Source organism: Branchiostoma lanceolatum, chromosome 1, assembly GCF_035083965.1.
Source record: "Branchiostoma lanceolatum isolate klBraLanc5 chromosome 1, klBraLanc5.hap2, whole genome shotgun sequence".
NCBI lineage: Eukaryota > Metazoa > Chordata > Leptocardii > Amphioxiformes > Branchiostomatidae > Branchiostoma > Branchiostoma lanceolatum.
The window spans coordinates 38851472-38874458 of record NC_089722.1 but is presented as its reverse complement, the minus strand read 5'-3'; the positions used below and the strand labels follow the sequence as shown (position 1 = coordinate 38874458).

The following is a 22987-nucleotide window of genomic DNA, read 5'->3' as shown; positions in this document are numbered from 1 at the left end:
CGACTTTTTACAGAATCCCGCTTGTTGTGAATTACACAAGGTGTGTTTTGTAAAATAATATGTAACTCACTAAACCCGTGCAGACTCTACCCATGTATCCCTATACATATACTCACTTCCTTCATCATGGATAGTTTGGGCATGAATTGATGCGCACGGGACTAGTGGGTGCTTTATCGTATACTGTAATAAGAATTCATTTGTACTTTCTAAAATCATTATCTATTGGAAAATAACTCCCCCCTCTGGAGTTTAGGACTCCTTTAAATTCTATACCCTGCCTATCCTCCTTCGCAGACTTCCTTCAACGGCGGCGTATATATTGGGGGGGGGGGGGGGGCTATTCCCTGCCATACTTCCAATGGGCACTCAATAAATCCAAGACAACGAGTTGTGATAAGCAGACAATTGATTTTTAAACAAGATATAAGTAACACGCACTTTGTATGACTCGGTCTCGTCCAATTTGTGATCCTGAAAAGTAGGTAACACAGCTGGACCATTAACAAGTTCAAACCATTAAACCGATTTGAAAAATTGCATAACGTTTTTAGTCAATTCATTGATATTACGCTGTTATTACGCATTGATATTACACGTGCATAAAATATAATTAACGAGACAATTGTTCACACAAATCCATTGGAATCGATTTAAAAATAAAACCTCTGTAAATTCAACAACACCGGCGTATTTCCGAAATCATAATTTTCAATTTGGAAAAAAAGATATTATTATTAATTGAATTTGATAATTGAAACTTGATAAGTCAAAAAATGGCAGGTCTTTGTGATTCTTCTAAGTCTAAGCACAGCATTCACACTGTTGAACTACCATACTACAGGGCATGCTATAGTGTAACGTATAGAGCACGTTAGCGTTTGCTTACAAAGAAAGGTGTTAGCCACAAGAAATTCTACATAATTAACAGCCTATTATGGTCCCCAAGTAGATGTTGGGGAGGCCAAATCGTTCCGTATTCTCAACTATCCTTGTCTGTGTTAAACTGCAGACGGGGCAGCTAGGAAAACTCAAAGATATAGCCTCCCCAACATCTGCTTATAGATTATACATTCAGTATATTGGTCGTTTAACAACACAAACATGCATTCTTTTTTTAGATATCTGACCAACATTTCCTATGTTTAACCATTTTTACTCGTGGCACTGCCGTGGTAGCTGCTCATCCTTTGAAACTTCCTAAACATTTTCTTGATGGAGGAACCCCTCCTTTGAGAGTTCTGTTTGTTGAAACGCTTCCGTCTTGTTTCCGCAGAGTCGACCTCGTCCATCTCAGACACCGAAGGGAGAAAGACGTCGTCTTGACTGGCTGTAGGACTTGGAGCACTTTTGGATCGGCCGAATGCCGCCCTTCGAGACGCTGCTGTTGTCTGTTGGTCATCGTGGCTGTCAACCGGACAGGGGGCGCTCTGCGATCGGATGTAGGCTGCCCTCCGCGCCGCCGCCGTCTGCTGATCGCCTCGGTGGACTGGGAATGGCCGAATGACGCTTAGAGCTGTCCGCAGCGCGACCAGTTGAACTTTAAGAGCCTGTAAAGATATATATAGATCAGCGTTAAGAATCTTTAAGAAATTCAACGACATCTTAGGAATTTCTAGAGAATCTTAAGGAAGTTTTAAGTGGGCCACAAAGACAACTACAATCTACTACATGTACTTCTTGTCCGTTGGTAGTGGTGTGGTTCAACTGCCATGCTCTTAATTCTTATAATACAAGCGCTGAGTGTTAAGCAGGCAAAGCAGAATGTACCAAGTGTTTGGTATGACCCGGGATGGATTTGAAGGGTGCCTACATGTATGACCTGGTCAAGGTTTCAACCGAGGGCTATTAACTCTAACCGCCCCCCCCCCCCTCCCGTCATTACGCCGATTACTTTGTGATCCCAAATGTGCACGTCATATGTGCGCCTCCTATCGACTTTCGTTGTTACGACAAGAAGCGCTCACCTCGTTCTCGACTTTGAGGGACTCGTTCTCCTCGAGCAGCAGGACGTTGTCCTCGGACTTGAGGGCGAGCTGCCCCGTCAGTCGGCCGATCTCCGTCGCCTTCTCGTTCATCATCCTCAGCACGATGTGTTTGGCGGGGTGGACCGTCCGCGCCTGCTTCAGTTCGGTCGTCAGTGTGGTCACCTGTGGGTAAAAGGAGTTATACAATAAGCTTCAGGAATTCATCGCTTTCCACAGATAAATGAAGGAATAAAGACCGTCATTACAAATTTTTGACACAGTGGACGAATTACAAGTTACAACAAAACAAGATACATTGTAATGAGTACAAAAAAATACACAAACATTTTACAAATTCAACTTCTCGCTTTTTTTGTTACTGTAGAAACAGAAGAAAATATATTTTTGCTGGGAGGTTTGTTTACTACATGTAGTATGTTATTTAGCAATATCAATTTTTCTACGGCCTCTTTAGCACCAGCTACTTTTAGCTACTTCGTGCAGTATACTCAGGAGTATACTAGTATTTAGTATCTGATTTGAAAATCAAATCTTAGACCGTTTTATCAAGAGGTGTGAAAACAAGAGGTGATGTTAACGTCGGTATGATATGAACATCGTTTTTGGGACAAGCGTCATTTGAAGTGTAGACGAGAACTTTGTGAGTCGCCATTATGCCATATTCAACAGCTTGCCACAGAAGTGCGTCACTATAGCAGGATTCACTACATTTAAAAAAAACATCGTTCTATTCTCTGGTTCTACTGGTTATTGCTTCATATCGGTACTGCATTCTTATGGCTCCCATTTTTTCTACAAAAAGTAGTAACCAGACCAAAAATACGTAATCTACACAAAGCATTTCAATATGTCTACACGCCGGATGTTAAACTAGCGAGGTAGGCTATTTAGCACGCTAGAGACGCGCGAGGTTGAAGTCGGAGGCGCTAATTGAAACTTCAAACACAGGGCACAGTCTCCTGTCACCGAGCCGCGTGATTAGCGCATGACGCCCAGGTGAGATGGGGAAAGGCGTCGGTCGTGAACCGGTCGGCAAACAAAACGGGACGGTGAGGTGTGAGAAGATGATCAGCACAGCAGCGCGCCGTGTATCAATCAAGGACAGACAAACTCTTTTGTCCGTGAACGTTTCTTCAGAAGAGACGGAGTAAGAACTAAACCAGCGGAAAATCTGATCAAGTTTCCACTGGAAACAGAGTCTTTGGGTTGGAAAAAAGAAGTCTTTTTAGGAGCAGGGTAATAACCATCGACTGGGTTAGCATGAAAAAATAAATAAAAACTATGTATACATATGGCCCGGGAACCTTCTATAAAATTATTCAGCCTCATGATTTGGTCAATTTCTGTTTGTTTTTTTCAGAACTCAAACACAGTAGTCTGGCAAAGAGTACATAAAACTGGGAACAGGAGCAGAAAAGGGCGTGTCATAATTATGTAGAATTGGTTCTTACGTTTTTATTTCGTGATGAGATTGTATATTTTCTGAATAAGCTTTTGATTGTGATTACTGTGCCTTCGCTTTTCGGTAATTTGCTATGAAAAAGTAATGATGATAAAAAGAATGGTTGAAAAAATGGCGCGCCACGCGGCAGGTCCCGTGATGACGCTATCCTCAGTAATCCCCTGAACAATTGCAGAAAGGCTCAAGATCTGTCCCTAGATAGAGGACTGACGCACCCCACCCTTCACAAACCCTCATGGGGGACTAAAACCTTCATTAAGTGATCATAAATCCTGATTCAATACACCAAAGTCGTTTAGGGAATTTTTCTTTTCTGTTAGATCATGGTGAAAATCATTTGGAACATAAAAATTGTACTTGTCGCCACCTTTTGGTTCGCGCTAAATGACTAGAACGAAGACAACATGTAAGACCTGCATAACCTGACCTGATTAAATAATAACTAATCAAATCAAATTTCTCATTTAGGTGTGCATTTTTTTAAGAGAAGCAAGTTCGAACAACAACACAGAGAACACCACTTCAAGTTCTCAGTGACAGAAATAGCTTAATTTGTGAGAAATACTTAGTATGTGATCTTTGGACTTCGCGTTGTCTGTATGGGAACCAGCTGATAACAGGTGCAGCGTGCCTTTCTTGTGCAAAATCAGGAAAATTTCTGCTTAATAATGAAAACTAAAAAGCCACCATTGGCCTCCTTTGCATAGCTTTGTCCAAATGTTGTACTTTTAGATTATAAAAACTTTGACTAGCTACAATATTTCTGAACAAGCATTCTTTCTGCAGCAAACCCGCCAAAACGTGGCAAAGCAAACAAGACTACATACCGACGCGCAAAACATTCCCGGCAAATGTCGTGATTTTCAGGGGAAAAAAGCAAACTTATCTTACCGTATCTTCCAGGGCCATGATCCTATCGTACATGTCGCTCTCTTCCCCGAGTTGCATGCTCACATATGAGCCGGAGTTACTGGAGGTGGACTCTCCGGTGCTGCTGCCCGTCGAGCCGAGTCGGGGCCGGTGGCGTTGTCGGCGCCGCTGCGGCGGGCTGGGGGGAGGGGCCACCGGGCGCCTGATCGCAGCAGACCCGCTACGGACTAGAGGAGGGCGGCTTCCCGTTGGAGGTCTTCTAGCTTGGTCCGGCTCCATGGCTTTGAGATGAACGAACAGAACGTAGACGAAGAAGATTCCGAGAAGTGGGAAACACCAGAAGAAGAGAAGGGCTGCGGCCGCTGTTCGACTGTCCCGGTTGTCGTCGGGTTCTGTCTCGCCCCTTCTACTATCTCGGTGAATAATCCAATTCGTCGGCTGCTCACCGGGTTGGTTCGACTTGGGCATATGCTTCAAGATATCCTCTCTCCCTGTGTGTCACTGTACGCTAAATGAAGTTAGTTTAAAGGTTAAAAAAGAATAAGAAAGGCGTCCTCAGACCGACCTTTCCTGAAGCTTGTCTGCGTGCTTCTGTGTACACACGGATGCTGGGAAGGAAGTTGTCTTGCCACCAGAATGGACGCGTCCCCTCACGGGAGCCACCTATTGTTTTACACCATGCAAATGAGACTGTTTGTTTTGCATTTCTATCGCTTGACGGCAGGAAAATGGCGGGACGATTCCGGCACAGAAGTTGTCTTCAAACCTGCCACAATCTAATTTGCGATCAGGAAATCGACTTTTGAAAAAAAAAATGACAGAAAAAAATTGAATACAGATTAGTACCCGCTACATCTTTTGTGTTTGGTCAAGTCTAGACCCTTCATGCATATAGATGAGGCGCGAATGGCGAGCCCGTATGCTACACACTAGGTAATTACATCACCCATTATGTGTCCAACGAGATAAACGTACCTCCAGGTAGTTCCATTGTCCCCGACTGTATTGAACTTCGAGGATCGCATTGATGAACCCGCAAACATATTGTGTATTTGTGAGCCGAGGATCTCCAAACACACATCGCGTTTTAATCGTAGGCAAATTTTCTCCACAAAGCTAGGTGAAAGAAAGGTGTGACGACACGCAGAGTTGTAAATCCACGCTTTGTATTTAACTTCTAAGCGCTACTTTATGATTATAACAAGAGTGTTAAAAATGGACAGATGTCACACGAGTGTCCTTTCTGTAAAACACAAAAGGAAAGTCCGACGAAAATGAGAAATGATTTAACCAATGACATTATAAAGGATTGATTTAACGAAACAAAATCAGAACTAAACAAATGTACGCTGAAATAGCGGTAGCTACCAGTAAATATTTGTCATTACACAGTCCAAGGATGTTATAGAAAGATAACCAATCGTTGATCATTCCGAACACGGATAACAATATAAACGTGTCCGTGTAGCTGAAAAAATCACGAAGAAAACAAAGTTTCCCGAAAGACAATAATAGCGTCGACAAAACGGATGTAAAAAACGACGTTTTATCAATACATGAATCGATGATTAAAAAGTGGACCGGGATCATCCAATCCTCGCTAGATCAAGAAAAACAATCATTAATTCATTCATTTCACCTGCCCGACTCCTCAGATTTCACGACTCATGTTTGCGTATGTTAAATTGTGGTGTTGTTTTAGCACTTGCTGCGAAATTTGATCTGCGTCAGTTCCGGTGGTCAAAAGGTCCTGTTTTTCTCTTGACAACCAAACGAGGCTGTATTGAAATCCGCATAAACTTTTCTTTCGTCTTGAGAACTGATAGACTAGACTCTTTCGGTTGTAAAAAGCAGAGATAAAGCTTAAAGGTAAATGGTTGGTGTAAAACAAGGAGGTCTTTATAATCACCTTGGTATAAAGGGTTGGGCATCCTGGCCAATTATATTGACCCATTTTGGCCAACTTGTACTATTTTTCAGAAGCCTCGACCAACATGCATTATTGTATGTAGGCTCAATTAATTGAGAGAAACAATGCACACAGGCTACTCTTGCCAAGGAGGTTTTATATAAAACCTCCTTTGTTTTGCGTATATTCTCTACCAGAATTTCCCGTTGAATGAAAAATATGACAAAAATTGGCCGAAAAAAGGATACTTACTAGTACTTCAGCTTGTATTGGAGAACAATGAATAAATGTAGACCTTTATTTTTGCTAATCTCTACCAGACCATGGAGGTTTTATCAAGTTCCTGATAAAACCTCTTTGACCAGACGGACTACGCTGGCAAATAGGAAAAATGATTTGCCAGGGAAGTTTGGCGAAATGTTAACCTTACCGTACTGACTGTCCTGACAAAGTATTCCTTTTTTTCAAGGAGTTTTTTTTCCAAATTCTACGATCCGTACGCCCCGTAGGAAGGCCAGGTGAAGGCTATGTTTTTGCAAGGTTTTTGCCCAAACTAGGCCAAGTACATGTCACATATGTTAACTATATGGCTGGCTAACTCCTCTGTTGAAGAGGGGAAGTAGGATCAAGGAGGTTCCTTGGTAGGATCAAGGATAACCTCCTTGGTTGGATTAATCCTTTGATAAATGCGGTAGACCCGAGTGAATACACACACCATGTTTTTTGTTTGTGCCATTGTGTGATGCGACACACCTGGGATGGTGACCAGTTTTAGTTGTACTCGGTGTTAAAAAGGGGCTAAAATGTAACTTTATCTACCTTTCTTACCTTGTTGGTGGTCTACGAAAGACTAAAAACGACAAGGAATTGTTTTAGAATTTAGACCCCGCAAAAATCCCTGATTCACCAAAAGAAATACAATAATATTTGTAACCATATGAACGATGACAATTCATGCCGGCTGCCTGCTTTGTAGTTCATGTGCTGGGAAAATTTGTCAGAAATTTTCAGGTTAGAAAACAATTTTTCAGCATTTCTCATAGCGTTATAAAACAGAGGTGTGGCACCTTGCACCAGATGAAAAGAGTTCTAATAGAGGTGTGAACCAAAAAGGTGAAACTTGGGTCTGGTTAATCAAGGGTTAATCTACTCAATATGATTATAGGGAAGAAAGCACCAAGTCAAAGAGAAAAGCAACCAAAAATACGAAAAAAACTCGAGGTTGAAGTAAGAGAGAGACCCAAGCTAAAACAGAATGCAAGAAGCAAAACAAACACAAACGAATAAATAATAAGATTGGAAGGAAAAAGAGAAATGAACAAAGAAAGGCTAGAGAAAGAAAGAAAGCGGAAAGAAAAAAGCGGAAAGGAAGGAAGAAAGAAAGAAAGAAAGCGGAAAGAAAGAAAGAAAGACAAAGAAATTGTATTATAGTATGACCATGGTAATCCGGGCTTTACCGGCATTTTGCCCGGATCTATGTGCTTACAATAGCCGTCTCCACTCCGTACCCGCCCCTAATGTTTACCCGCTCCTATGTGCCATGTTTACCGAGGCGTGGTCCATTGTTCTAGCATAACAGATAAGAGGACAGACCTTAGCCCGGACGCCAGACTGTTTTCAGGGCCTACTCTCCAAGCAGAGGTTGAATGGGCAGATCGTCACCGTTTTATCATATGCCGTCATTTTTTGTCGCTAGCCCATTCTGAATGACGGCATATGATAAAACGGTGACGATCTGCCCATTCAACCTCTGCTTGGAGAGTGTTGTTCAGGGCCTACACAGGCTAGCTACTCGGCTACAGGGTCAACATTCCCCCAATGAAATTTTACCACAGCCCCCTGAGTTAGACTCTGAGTGAGCAACAGTCTGGTCAGAGGACAGAGGCTCTCGAGCAGTATGTGGAGAAACTGTTTGTGTTCATAACGTTAGTATCCAAAGTTTAACGTAAAAGGCTCGAGGCAGGGACATGTAGCCTCCTGCGCAGACCTTCTGGTGGCTGATAGCCTGGTCCCAGTCTCTAGGAGTCGGCTTAGGGGTGTGGTTTTACCTAGACTGGTCCCAGTCTCTAGGGGTCAGCTTAGGGGTGTTTTACCGTGCCCAATCTGCTTTATTGAACCATTTCTGACAGACTTTCTACTTCCGCTGCCACCCTACTTTCGCCCTACATGTAGGTGGCGAGCTAATTTAATCCAAGGTCGTAAACCAACACCCCGAGCGGGCTAAGCTGTCTGGGCGGGCGGGGGTCACTCCCAGCGCCGTAGAGATATCGGGGAGCCACTGAGGGTATGGTTTCCAGGCTTGGTGGCTGACGGGTTTCTACGGCTTCTTGGGCTAATTTCAGCTGTTTTATGTTCAGTGTGTTGTGTTCTTTTACGTGCTTAGGTTTAACGCTTGAGGTTTACGCCTGAAGATCCTTCATGCACGGGGCCGCCAGCATTACGTCACCATCCGAAATGACGAATGCAATCCCTTACAACAAGAGCTGGGTCCCACCCTGGGATCTCTGGACATTGCGTGTTCCACCTGTCCTGTCTTTGTGACGAAATAAATAAATATTGTGAATGCATTATTCTGTCAGTTTGTGTTGAGTTATCCTTTTTTGTATCCTGATTTGTTATGATTTTGTAAGGGCTCACTTGGAAATTAGTTATTCAGTTAACTATAGACAACGCCCTAAAGACTTATGAAATAGAAATGAAATACCTATTTGATTTTTCATATCTCATCGGGTTGCACATAATGTTGACTAATTGACATATACGGTAACGGTTCATCCCGATAACCCCGGTGTTTATATTTTTGTGTAATGTATACACATCCAACCATCCTGATCCACGTAATGAAAAAAATTACAGAATCATAATAATCCATCACAATGTATATTTAATGCCACAAAAGCAAACAGAAAAAAAATCATGAACATTTAGTTTATATCGCCAGTCTCTATGACAGATATTAATACAATGGAAAATTCTTCGTTGTTACTCACAGACCTCGCAAAAACAACAATATATTAGTTTGCATTTTTATCATGTCACAAGTTCTTGTCAAGAAAATTCCGTCAGTCATACACCTTCAGTGATAACAAGATCATCATCTTTTGCAGTAGTAGTGGGCAACCTCAAGCCAACCGTACACACTCACGCCGTATCTTCAGAAAAGACGCTATAGCCGCATAGTCCCTGTTTAAGACTTTATTCAAGATCCAGACTAATTTCGCCTTTGTGTGCACGTGGTTTTCTCGATGGTATACCACACCACACCACACCAAGGCAAAATAATAAAGTTCTAAACAGGGACTATGCGGCTACAGCGTCTTCTCCGACGATACGGCGTGAGTGTGTACGGTTGGCTTGAGGTTGCCCACTACTACTGCACAAGATCAACATCTTTGATTCGAACTGTAGATTACAACGCGCAGGCGTTACACAATACCTTGGCGTTAGTAATATATAGGTGTTGAAATGATCTAAAGATCATAGTATATGTTAAAATCAGGTAACTGTTCTTCCTTATCTGTACAGATCCTGGGGTGTAACTTTAACTTATCGTTTCCTATTGTTACATTTTTCGTATAAAAGCTATAATGTTAAATTGGGTCTCAATGATGAACATCACTTAATCATCTGAAGGTTGTGAATTATACACGTGCTATGAGACATGTGGTGAGTAGAATCCGTCTTGTAAGATAGACAATGCCAATTGTCTTAAGGCAACTAGATCTGTCTAAATTCTGCTCTTCATATGCCACTCTTGCATGTTTCAATGCTGCTGATTTTAATATTTTTTCCTGCCAAGGATCTTGACATCTGGATATTCCTAATCAGTATTTGTCTGTTGAGTTGCCAAATCCAGTAATTTTTAACATGTTAGGATAATTGAAAAAGAATAGCATGGGGTTATGAATCAATGCAATGTCATCACTGTTGCACAGTCAAGTGTATTCAACTGCACATTTATCAATCTGGCTAACGGCTGATCTATCCGCCAGTGCCTTTAGCCTAAAAAAGTTTTTCAAGTTATACTCGCATTTTCTAAAAGAGTCGAACATGCTTTATGATCCATGCAGAGTCCAACGACTTAAATTATATAGAATAACAATTATCTGTTTTTCTAATGGCACAGCGTCTACTTCTAATGTTAAAATCACAATTCAAGTTCACTCTCCCAATCTTAGAAATCTACTCAACCCGAGTCTTGTCAAAAATTCACCAAATGAAGTTGATTTGGATTCTATCACCAGAAGGACATTGTGTGCCTGTATCTATATATACTTTATCATAAAAAGTGATAAACATATAACGGTGATGTAAAATGGTTAGAATAGGTCGATAATAAGTAATTGCAAAACCTGCGAGTGTATATCTAAGATAATGTTGGTCGACATCCTACCTTTCCATAGTCTGAGCAAACTATCTCTAACAGATGCTCTTATGTGAAATTCTACTGGCATTACTTCTACTTCAATTCAGAATCACTATTCCAGTCCACTATTTCTATCCTAAGCTTTTGGCAATTGCTCAAGCCAAGCGTTGCCAGCGTTTCGCTAAATAGACATCTTGGTTCTATATCTATGTACTTGAATTTAAGAAACAATAAAACTAGTAGCTACATTTATTACTGAAATGATCGCATGGGTTTGAGTGATCACAGGAGATAGCATGTGCATACCTGAAGGAATGTGTGCCAACATCCTGCATTTCTTTCGTCTGAGTAAAAGTTATTTCTCTAAATGATGCTCAAAGACTAATTAGTTTGCGAGACATAGAATCAACCAAGGAAAATGCATAAACAAAACGCAATTTAACAATTATAACACTTCATGATTAGAAAGCAGTGCAGTAGGAAAATGACTTAATCATAAGATGAGCAGACAAAACAGGTTTGTAGGAATAAGAAGACACGACTAAGTGTTTTGCTAAAGGCACCAGAGCATTTTATGAGGCTTGAAAACTGGAAATATTCTAGTTGCTGTAATCGTTATGAATTTGACATTTAATGTCGCTGTTTACCACATTTGCGTGCGGATTTCTTATCAAAAGTGCTCAAAAGCGGCACAAAAATAAGCTGCATGGCGATTTTTAGTTTCACGCGCCTAGTGTAAATAGACCGATACCATAGCCCCGCCCACCTCCGTCAAAACGTAGAAATGCAAAATTAAAACATAAAGATGCAAATATTTTCCTCCTGGAGAGCAAGGGGCCAGTTTCTGGCCTGAGCACGTAGGCAGGTAGGCATGAAGTCACTCTCTCATTGGTCGAACCGCTAATTGTGATGGACAGTCAGGATCAGTCTATTAGGGCTTGTATTTTCTATCAGTTCTCACAACACAAGAACATCGTATTTTTGCCCCTTTAATGTCGATATGTAAAGGTATAGTGTAATCGAAACTTATTATGTGTAGGGATGACTAGAAATGGGAGTTTTTTAAATTCAAGTTTCAAGCCTCACGAAATGCTCTGGATGCCTTCAAACCGACGTTTCGGTGACCGTCTGTCACCTCCCTCATGATAATTCTGACAGGTTCACATTACGCTGCAGCTGATAAAGGTGTCACTGCTTACAGATGTGGTCCCTAAAGTAAAAGTAAGAAGCAAGATCTTAGCAGCAGTGCAAAGTGAACCAGTCAGAATTGTCAGGATGACAAACGGTCAGGGAAACGTAGCCTCCTTCGTAGACTTCCTAGGACGGCGGCGTATATATTTGGGGGAGGCGGGGTGACGCGATTTCTAACACGGGCCAAGGTTCTCTAATGCCGGCAAGGGACTTTTGCCGCCGAGGGAGTTATGTCGCCGAGGCACAACCGCCTTTCTAGAAATCGCGTCACCCCCCCCCCTCCTCCAAATATATACGCCGCCGTTCTAGGAAGTCTGGGAAGGAGGCTGAGGGAAACGTCGCTTGAATAAAACGCTTGATTGTGTACAAAGAGTCTTTGATTCAGTGACTAGTCAACCTGACGAAACTATTTACAGAGGTTTCTAATAGCATGATAATAATAATAACTTTATTGCACAACAATTGTACAAGGTACGCGTTTTCGTAAGATCAGACCTTTTAACCACAAAACAGTATTCAAAAGGCTTAAGTATGATAATAGTCTTCAGCTCTTTCACGAAAAAAATAACACTAAGATGTAAATGGGGTAAACTGATAGGGAAAGAAATTTAAAAAAAACGGAACAGCTAGAAGTAAATAGAAAGCTCCATACACCAAGCTAACTGGGTCGTGTTATGAAAAAGAGAGAGAAATTCGACGGTAAGCTGAATCCATAATATTTCTCTTTTTTTAATTTCTCCATTAATTTGACAGATCTGAACACACGAGATTTTTCTTCTGAATAGGTTCTTTCTTTCTTTTTTAAAACATACCAATCTGCTTTTTTAAAACTATAAATCTCCGAAGACAATAAAATAGTACATATGTAACGTAGCGTAACCATTTATCGTCTGATTTATTCAAAACGTCATTTATCTTAAAACCGCGCGGACAGAGCCAAATGTTTAATCCATGCATGGGCAGAAATATCAGCTCTTCTAACAAGACAAATGCATGGTCTGTGAGTTTTTCTCTGCCTGTTTAACACCATGAGAGCATGTATGAGGCATATGATGAAGAATTGTGCTAGGGTTACCCATTATCGTCCACTCCAGTCTTTCGCCTTCTTTTAATTGAAGAACATAGATCAGAAAAAGCGCACATAAACTGTCCACAGACAAATGATAGTAAAGTCACTATGTTTGTCCCGCCGCTTGCTTGACGCGATTGAATAACATAATGTTGGGCAGTTCATTTCAACAACGCTAGGTGGCACGTGAAGTTCACGTGATAAACGCATGGCAATGATGTTTTGATTTTCGAAAATGTAGCGTCAGTGCGGGGGTCGCTGGGTTGTATCAAACCTTCCTAAAACTAGTAAGAGTTTCAACTCTCGAATCGCCATTGATAGTTTGAATACCAAAGAAAGGTCAGCTACTTTTAAAAAATACTAGCTACTGTGTAAGTTAGAAAAACATGATGATGTACGCGGTGTCAAATTGCATATGAATTACGTCATGCATGACGCTTCAAGGTAACTTACTGTTAGTGGTTCAGGATCATAGTTATGCCGTTCTTTACTACTCATGAGAACTGGTTTTGGAAAAATACACCTGTGGACATGAACCAAAGTAGACGATAATTGGTAATACACGATGACGATAACTGGTAACGCTACGTTATGGTTGAAGTTAAAATCTCGCTCAACTTCCAAGCTTTCTTCGTAGGGTCAGCTTCCATAGCAAGGCCGATTCCATCTTCCTCAGCGATCTATTGAAGGAAAAAAAACACACTTTTGAATAAATCCATGTATGATGTTTTCACATGAAATAATAGTTTGATTATTTCTGTGAAAATAAACAGCATAGATAAAACAGCTTACAACGACGTTGCTACAGAGTCAAAATGTATCTCCCATTTGCGGGAAAACGTGCCCAGCACTGAAATTCCACAAGCACTGCAGGGTTCTGCAATCTTCTGGGCATGCCTATAGCTATCTATCTGTGACAGCATACTCACTCACTTCTTTTACTGCAGGTATCTTTTCCTGTAAGTGCTAGGATGTCCAATTTATTTTTATTTGTAAAATCGGCGAACATAGACGCTGGCTATAGGGAAAATAACTTGGCAGGCGAGTTTGGCTACCATTAGCCTCCTTCGCAGACTTCCTAGAACGGCGGCGTATATATTTGGAGGTGTGGAGGAGGGAAGGGGGGCTCTATTTCTTACACGGGCCTAGGCTCTTTAATGCGACATAACTCTCTCGGCAGCGACACTCCCTTGTCGGCATTAGAGAACCTTGGCCTCGTGTAAGAAATGCGTCACCCCCCTCCCCAAATATGTACGCCGTCGTTCTAGGAAGTCTGCGAAAGAGGCTAGGCTACCATAGGGTTTCATTTGCCATCCCAGTTCGAAGGGGAAAACGTACCACTCAAATACTTGGACCTCGCACAGGGTCAGTATTCGGCCGGATCCGGGGAGACGAACGCCGACGTACCGTCCCCGCATCCCCTGACAGGAGATGGAAACAGACGGCTGATACTCGTGGATTTGATGATCACCCCCACACTTGGGGTTCGCGCTGACGTCCTCGGAATCCCCGATGTGGATGTTGAAGGGATTGAGTCGTTCATGACAACAGTCAGTGCGACCGAAGATGACTACTCTGTAAATATTGAGGATAAATCAATGACAATGGAGTTTTAAATATGTTTGGATAAGCGCTCTTAAACGACATGTCATTTACTTATGTAAATTTCGATAGATCTTTAGGCACTTCAGTCATCGCTAATGGTATTGGGACTTACATCTAAACTTCAGATTGTTTGTCTCAATATTGATTGGCACACCCTCTTAAGAAAAATCAAAGAACGTTGGAAATGTTGTCAACAAGCCACTGGGTGTACATTCTACTACTTTACGGAAATAAATCATTGAAGAAAAAGAAGTTAAAGAGAAAACAAAGGTTTGATACGTCACCTTTAAGGCCCCAATATATGTAATAAGTCACTTGACAATTTGTTGACATGAAGACTCTGTAGCACGTAATGATGGTTTAAAACCACTTGGGGAATGTGTCCTGATACTGTTTTAGCGTGGCCACTCAGTGAAAAAATGGGAGTGGTATTTTCGCAGTTGGATACGTAAGTCGGGGCAGAATTCTGATTTGCCAAAATCGGCGATTCAACCTGGAAACATTGCGATCGAAGTCTCTGCTGGTAAAATGGGCGATCGTAATCTCCGATCGCGATCTGTATCGCAGTCGTCGATTCTGCCATTTGTAGGTAGGTAGGTAGTCGACGTGCTAACGTGCGACTTGTTTACGTGCGACGTGCACCGTCGGGGTTATACCGCCCCTTGCGGGGTGACATACCCGTTGGCTAATACAAGGCGGGGATGCACCATTAAATCATATGGCCATGGCTGATACGAGACGGAGGTTCGCCAGGCGTCCGTCCGTGTGATTTGTAGTGACTCACCAACTCCAGACAGAAGGATTTGGACTATCGCACACCGGGGCATGCCCCTACTCTTTTTCAAAAGGTGTGGCCTTTCCCAAGGGCACAACGTCGGGGCGCAAGTTCGGACATGTCTGTGGGCACAAACCGATTAACGTTGGGTAACATAAATTCGCGGGGTACTTAAATTCGGGATTTTTCGAAAACGGGGTATTTAGGGATATGTGCTAGATGCAACATCAGTAATACCGCTAGAAATGCAAACTTGACAGACTAACGTATTCAGAACACTGTCTGAAAAGCTTCGATAACCATGCATTAGAAGTTGGCTACGTCAAAAACTCTCCGTCCCTTATTGTCACAGTCTGAGGGCTTCATGGGAGAATTATACTACATGGTTGTTCACTGGTTTATAAGACAAATGTCACATCCGCTTCCTGCTCAACACAATTATTTACAATACAACTTATTAGAATCTCTTTTGCTAACCTACAACTGGACTCTAAGTGTGATTAATCATCAAAACGCCTCTTTGTTGCTACAACCAATGGCTACGGCATTACGGTGAATTTTCCCGCCGCCATACTCGTTACCCAGAATCCTGCTATTCGGCAGACGACAAACGTTTGCGAGGAACACTTTTTGTCTAAATGTTGTGTGTGATAGTGGACTGATGGCGATATTTTCCTCAAAGTTTGCTCTTAGCACAAGCAGAAACACATGGACATAGTAGTATTACCATTTCTACGGCATCCAGCTAACGCCCCGATGAATAATGTACGTCAAATTTCCATGACGGTGGGGGTTAACTTTGAGTGACGTTCTACCGACTCAACACACGGGTTGTTCCCGGAGGCCTGATGCGTGCGGTACGGCCGTTTTTTCGTGTTTTTTTTTTTACTTGGACACGTCTATATCCATAGGACTCTCCTCAAGCCAAGGATGGAACGAATAGCTGCTGTATAAAATGTAATTAGCGGTAAGATATTCAAGACGAATCTTCTCTCCGAATTAATGTTCACCCCTGTCCGACAACACCGCCATTGTGCGTGCGGCGGACGGTAGTTTCAAGTTGAAATATTATGATATCAGCACGACTAGAGACAAAATCTACCATATATATGATTAGTGCAAAGATAGTACATGATACTGACAGACTAATAGAAAAAAAGGATGGTTTATTGTTCTGCTAGATTGATTTCAGTCAACCATTATCGGAAAAATCCCGAATTTATGTTACCCAACGTTAGATCCCGGGTCCCATTGTTTGACAGCCGCGGGCTCTACCACTTGCGCCACACGACGTCGTCGATTCTGCCATATATGTAAATATGTACATTTTACACGTACTTTTCAATCATATACGATTCACGAAGATCCACCCGCCAACTAGGGTCAGTTTCTCCAGAGCCATCATTGTGAGTACATGTACCAGCAACAAAATCGCTATTGGTGTTACCATCTACGGCGCGTCCGGCAGTATAACCCCCCATGGTGCTTGTTTGATAAGCTGTCTTCCCACGGGCGATGTTGACATCTGCAAGTGAAATCTATCATCATTACAGATTTGCGTACGATACATTACGGTACATGACCATCGTTGTGATGATGCGTTACCCAACGCGTTCAGGTTTGAATTCTAAGAGGGATATGTGTTTGGGAAGGGCGGCATATCATCAGCGTCACTATTACAACATCGTACACGTATTTACGATTGTATAATATATAATTCTGATGCGATATTTTCACACAGAAATAGAAATGTAGTAATAAGAGACGTATGGTCATCCTACACGACGTACCCAAAACGACGTTTTCAGCATAGTAGACGTTTATTTCAGGTATGCCAAATGTGGTATATGGCATCATTTTTGTGTAAAAAATACGGACACAAAAGGTGTGTAAGAGAAGGTGGCTGACAAAAGTAGATGAATGATGAATGCTTTCAAATTGATTCTGCTAAGTGCAAAGCGTATCTAATAGACAGTTTGTATACTACATGTTATATAGTGCATTATGACTTGTTTGGGGTAGGTCGAATGTGACGTAATTCATATCAAACTTGAATTTTGCGAAAAAGACACTTATCTTGCCTTGGCATCTTTAACGAGGAAACGATGCCGTATGTGGGTATCCAAAACGCATGTATTACAACTGCAGGACGTATTAACGTTTATTCAAGGTAATCTTTTCATGCAAAATTTTGATAACTAGAGAATGAGGCCATACACTTACGGTAGTCCACACAGCCATTACAAGTGCAGTGGGCCGCTGTGTTCCCACACCACCCATAGTCGGAACAACAGGGTGTAGGACTTTTTGGGTTACACTGACCGGGGTGGGCTCCTGTTGCTGGGAAGCTCTCTCCGCAACGATTGTCATCTCTCCACTTAGCTATAAGAAAAACAAGTGAGCAATAAATACACACATACCTATCACTAACAATCATACATAAGACGCAAGGGCCCTGTCACACTTGTTCGTATATTCAAGAGTGCATGAGTTCCGAAGTAACATTTTTTTGGTTCAAGTAAATTTTGCGGGAAGGAAGTTGTTTTCTGAGTTGACCCACCGTTGTGCAGCCTAGCTATCGAACCAAAGAAATGACTTCTTGGGCTGCAAACTTAACCTAGACCAAAAACATGTTGATGCGCAACTCATGCGGGCTTGTATATACGCACAAGTGTGACAGGGGCTTTAGCCTTAATATTGACTTGGGGTAAAAGACTTGTCAAGGGCATATGGTGCACTTACATCCGCATGTCTTGCCGTCGGAGGACACTTTGGCATCATCTGGACACGCTGAGACGCATTGGGTACTTCCGTCATCGTTGACGACGACGAAGTCCTTACATACGCATGTCACGCCGTTGTCAGCTACAACGTTACCGGCTGGGCATTCTGCGACACATTGGATACTTCCACCAGCCTTGGTGACGGCAACATGCTTACAAAGGCGACATTCTGTGTCGAGCTTCGATCCAGGTGACCTTGGAATACATCCTGTGTTTGAAAGAAAATGGTCGATCTATCAAACCGCGGAACTCTGCTCATAAGGCAAAGTTAAAGTTATAGTGACCCGGGCGTCTTGAAAAGACGCATAGGGGTGGCGCCTATCTCCATTTCTATAGCCCTTGGGCCACACACATTTGTGCAAGTCACTACAGCAGGGGGCTGGTCCGCTGGTAGAGATGTATATGTGTGTTTAACTTCCATACTCTTTCCCAAATGCTGAGTGCTAAGCAGAGAAAGCAGTATGTACCATTTTTAGAGTCTTTGGTATGACCCGGCCGGGGTTCGAACTCACGACCTATAGCTACCGTGTGCAAGGCGAGCACTGTACCAACTAGGCCATTGCACCGGTTTCAAGGATAAGGCAAGGATCTTCTAAATTCAAAAATGTCATTTACATGTCATTACACAAGACTCCTGGAAACGCTTTTAGCTTTGCAACAGAACTGAGTCAGCTTACAGATGTGATTTTTGTGGCAGAGACTGCCATTCTCGTATAGGGCTGTTTAGCCATAGTCGATACTGTAGGGCCGTTGTGAATTAGAATTTTACCATGGTCAATACTGACTGACGGAGGCCATATATGCCTGGAAACGCTCACCGTTACACTCGGGGTGGCAGTCTTCCGCACAAATCCCATCCATCATGACTGTTCCCCCTCTACATTCTACTTCCGTTGCCCCTCCCTCGATGATTCGGGCGTCCATGATCTCGACGTCCTCTTCCCCGCTGCCGAAGGAGTAGAAACGAATGCCTAATGGTGGACTATCATCGATATAGACCATGTAGACCAGCCCTTTCTCCTGTGGACAGAGGTCGTTCAAATACTGTTTGTACATACTCATGAACAGTATCCCAATATATGCAAGTATTACACCAACATCGGCTTATATAACATGTAAATCTTATAGAAGCTGTGGAATACAAGCCCGCTGTTAACAAAATTGAAACATGCCAGACGGTCCATGTTTTGACACATTTTAAGAATGCCAACCGACACACCTGGACGACAGGCTATGGACTTCGCCTTTATAGGATCTATTACCTATAGATCCAGTAAAAGAAGACATTGCAAGAAGTTACTGAGCCTATTGAGAGCAGACCGAAAAAGATAGAAGACTAGTACCGTTACGATGAGAAAGAAAAGTACGAGAGCTAAGGAAGCTTGCGATAAACAGAGTGCAGTGGAGAGAATTGGATAACGACCGATTAGCAGCAGAGTGCCCAGACTACTACATCAGCAAAACACAGTGGAATACTAGATCTACGAGTGTATTTTCAAAAACATATATCACTGCACGAAATGGCCTTGGATCCTGACGTATCCGGACAGGAGAACTCGGAGATCCGGAACCTCAGATCCGTAAGAATCCAGACGGATACGGGGGCCGTATTGTTCTAGAACAACTCAAATTTACCCGAATTAACTTGCATGTGCAAGTGGTATACCACATCATGATCAGTGTACCACTTGCATATGTAGTTTAATGTAGGTAAATTTGAGTTGTTTTAGTACAATATGGCCCCCGTATCCGTCTGGATTCTTACGGATCTGAGGTTCGGGATCACCGAGTTCTCCTGTCTGGATCGATACGTCAGGATCCGAGGCCATTTCGTGCAGTGTATATATTAAACAGACTTACAGAAGTATCAGAACCGATGCCATATTTGATATAGGTTTTCTCCGCGTCTTCTTCCAGGCAGATGAAGTATGGCTGAAACAGTTTGGAGTCACCCAGACTTCGGGCACTCTTCTCTCCCTCGTATTTTACCAGTTTCATTCCCTGAGAAAGGTATGTTACACAATTAAAGGTGCCCTAAGCGATTTCAGGGGGTAAAACTGGAAATATGCTGGATAAAGCAATCTATATGAAATTGACATTTACTTCCCCATACTGGCACATTTTCATCATTATTTCATACTTTGGGCATTTAAAAAGAGAATAGAAGCAAGTCGCAAAATGAGTATTTTATTTATTGGTACCACCCAATAATCAGCCCACAATCCAGCCATAACCGTTTTCTGTCGACAATTGTCGGTAACTTCCGGTCGCGTGACATGAACGTTTAAGAACACACATTGAATCCTTTATCACTTCCAAGCTAAGCACGGTAAAAAAAAAAAGAAGCTTGACCTGGTTGTACATGTCGAGTGGGAGAATGGGAAGCTTGCTGGAAATAATAGTTTTACCTTGTAGAGTGCGACGCCTTCAAAGCTAATCTGGAGATGGTACCAGGTGGTCTTGTCCCTCGGAATGGCAGAGAACACGACAAAAATGTCACCTGCAGACGCCGCGACGAAGTACAGGCACCTTCCTCCCTCCTCCGCGGGCTTGATCTGGTAAGAGTTGGACCACTTCACGGTGCATGGTGCCTCGACGATACTGGCTAAAGCACCACTGGCACGAACAATGGTACAACATTACGTATCAGTAAATCACATTCTTTATTCTTTATTAGAAATTGCATCTAGACAATACATAGTGGAGCGCCAGGCAGCCAAGCTGATGTTGCGGACCACTTAACATTACAAATACATTGAAGTAAATCACATATTACAAATCTTAAGCAACGTAACAACTATATGTATTTGTGAGTGATAACGTGTTTCCTGAATAACCCATCACGCTCGTTCTCATTTAAATGTACACATTTCGTAACTTCCGTTACCATTTGAAGTAAGACGTTCCTGACATTAAGAAAGGCTAGATATAAGGTGCCAAACTGTTATTTTTAAAAGCCAGAAAAGTTTTAAGACGTTATAAAAAAACGATAGTTTATATGTGGCCTTTCTTAATGCCAGGAACGTCTTACTTCAAACGGTAACGGAAGTTACAAAATGTGTACATCTAAATGAGAACGAGCAATCAACGTTACCTAATTTGCCGTTATAGTGTTCCAGATGATATCTAATCTGTGTCTATTTTTATCACTGTTGACAAGAAGAACACATTGACAATAATGACATATTTTCTGTTTACGCTGTGCCATATGATTTCATCGTATATAGATAGTTCTAACCAACCTTACCCTTTTGCCTGGGAGTGCTCTAACGGGCTGACATACTCAGCTCTGGCAACATTCGAGTTCGCGTAGTTGCGAGGCAAATCCTTCAAAACCTGTTTAAAAGACATGAGAAGGATAACCCTAAATTATTTAATCCCAGTAATGTTTCCAAATCAAACCTTTTCATATATGCAATCAGTATTTTATACTACAACACGGCAATCATTGTCAAGAAATACACTAGCGGCATACAGACTGTCAAATGGGCTGTGGGTACAACGTGGTACTGTTGAAATAAGGTGAGTACCGTGCCACGTCGTCCTTGTCTGTCCAACAGCGAAATGAATAAAAAAATTTAAAAAAATTGAAAATGGGCTGTGGGTACCTGACTGGAAGCTTCTTGATCTTGAGTTGTGACAAGAAACGTTCCGGTTGCTTCCTCATACGTCATTACAAAACCAAAGCAGGAGACCTGAGTGGGTAAAATGAAAGATCATACATGGCAGATACAGAGGTACACAGCTATTAAGATAAATGCTATCCAGACGGGGGGAGGGGAGTGTTTCCCCAAATTCCGCGCCAATTTTCACGTCGTATAAGGTAAATATATTACAGTTAACCCTATCTAGACGGGGGTGGGGTCATAACAATACCCGCGCCAATTTTCACGACGTTTAACTTCTTCACGACGTGCTAGGACTGCCAAACTTGGTGACTTAGACTAAACGTAAGTTTATCATTTTAATGTTGCCATGTCTGACTGGCATATCTTACCTAATTCGCTAATTTCGGTTTAAACAATAACATTTCAACGTTTTCTTGGTAAACCACACTTGGTAAATCACCTTTGGTTTGACGGGACTACCTTATTTTGTCGTAATCTTATCGAATTTGTAAAGTTAGGGCCCCAGAGATTAAAAAAAAGCCCGGTCTACATAGGGTTAAGGAAGATCAAAGATTTCACCTTTTTGTTGTTTTGTTTGTTTGTGTGGTGTATTGTTGGCGTAACGGTTAGGGTGTTTGGCCCAGGACCCAGGGTACCTGACTTCGGGTGGGGAGGTAAAAGGTGCTGGAAGGAGAGCGTTGGGTTCCGCTTTCCCATATACCATGTCCTAGACACAGTGGATAACAACCCACTGTCCCTACGGCATCAAAAAGGCTATGGAACTGAATAGCAAAGTTCTTTATTCACAACCACGAGCGTCTTCCACCTTCATAAGGGCAATACTGACTGGTTGCCCTCATGAAGTTAGCCTGGAAACCATACCATCGGGGGCTCTTCGATATCTCTACGGCGCTGGGAGTGACCCTGCCCGCCCAGACAGCTTGGCTTAGTCCGCTCGGGGTGTGTTTACGGCCTTGGATTAGATTACGTCGCGGCGGCGGAAGTAGGTTGGCAGCCGAAGAAGAAAGGCTATCAGAAACGGTTCAATAAAGCAGACTGGGCACGGTAAAACACTCCTAAGCTGACCCCTAGAGACTGGGACCAGGCTATCATGAAGGTGACAGAGACAGTCATCGAAACGCCGGCACGTGGAAATACGTGGTTGTAAATAAAGAACTTTGCCATTCAGTCATTCACCAACCGGATGCAATTATTCATGGAGACTATGGAACTACTTTACCTTTTTGTTGTTGGTGTTGTCACTCTCACCATTGTTGTAGCTGTTGTACATGTGGAGTTCGGCTCCCGGCGCGTGACAGTTCCATCTGTTTAAAAAAAGATGTTGTCACAGTGCAAACGTG

The 22987-nt window shown here is 42.4% G+C and overlaps 2 protein-coding genes across 2 annotated transcripts in view; both read right to left on the bottom strand.

The window, feature by feature from the left end:
- Window positions 1–391: 391 nt before the first annotated feature.
- Window positions 392–5059, bottom strand: LOC136422377 (uncharacterized). The gene is made up of 3 exons (XM_066410109.1): window positions 4342–5059; window positions 1968–2150; window positions 392–1550 (listed from the first exon to the last, which is right to left on the bottom strand). The coding sequence occupies exons 1-3, from the start codon at window positions 4786–4788 to the stop codon at window positions 1146–1148; spliced, it is 1035 nt and encodes a 344-aa protein (XP_066266206.1). The 5' UTR covers window positions 4789–5059; the 3' UTR covers window positions 392–1145.
- A 4184-nt stretch (window positions 5060–9243) lies between these two features.
- Window positions 9244–22987, bottom strand: part of LOC136422370 (uncharacterized) — a 28997-nt gene continuing 15253 nt past the window's right edge. Inside the window, exons 18-28 of the mRNA XM_066410095.1 lie at window positions 22867–22951; window positions 21627–21713; window positions 21266–21354; window positions 20427–20634; window positions 19879–20019; window positions 18837–19038; window positions 17978–18226; window positions 17459–17617; window positions 16574–16760; window positions 14194–14430; window positions 9244–13535 (exon numbers count right to left, since the gene is read on the bottom strand). Of these exons, the coding sequence (XP_066266192.1) occupies window position 13535; window positions 14194–14430; window positions 16574–16760; window positions 17459–17617; window positions 17978–18226; window positions 18837–19038; window positions 19879–20019; window positions 20427–20634; window positions 21266–21354; window positions 21627–21713; window positions 22867–22951 (1645 nt within the window). The 3' untranslated portion in view covers window positions 9244–13534. The remainder of the gene's footprint in view (window positions 13536–14193; window positions 14431–16573; window positions 16761–17458; window positions 17618–17977; window positions 18227–18836; window positions 19039–19878; window positions 20020–20426; window positions 20635–21265; window positions 21355–21626; window positions 21714–22866; window positions 22952–22987) is intronic.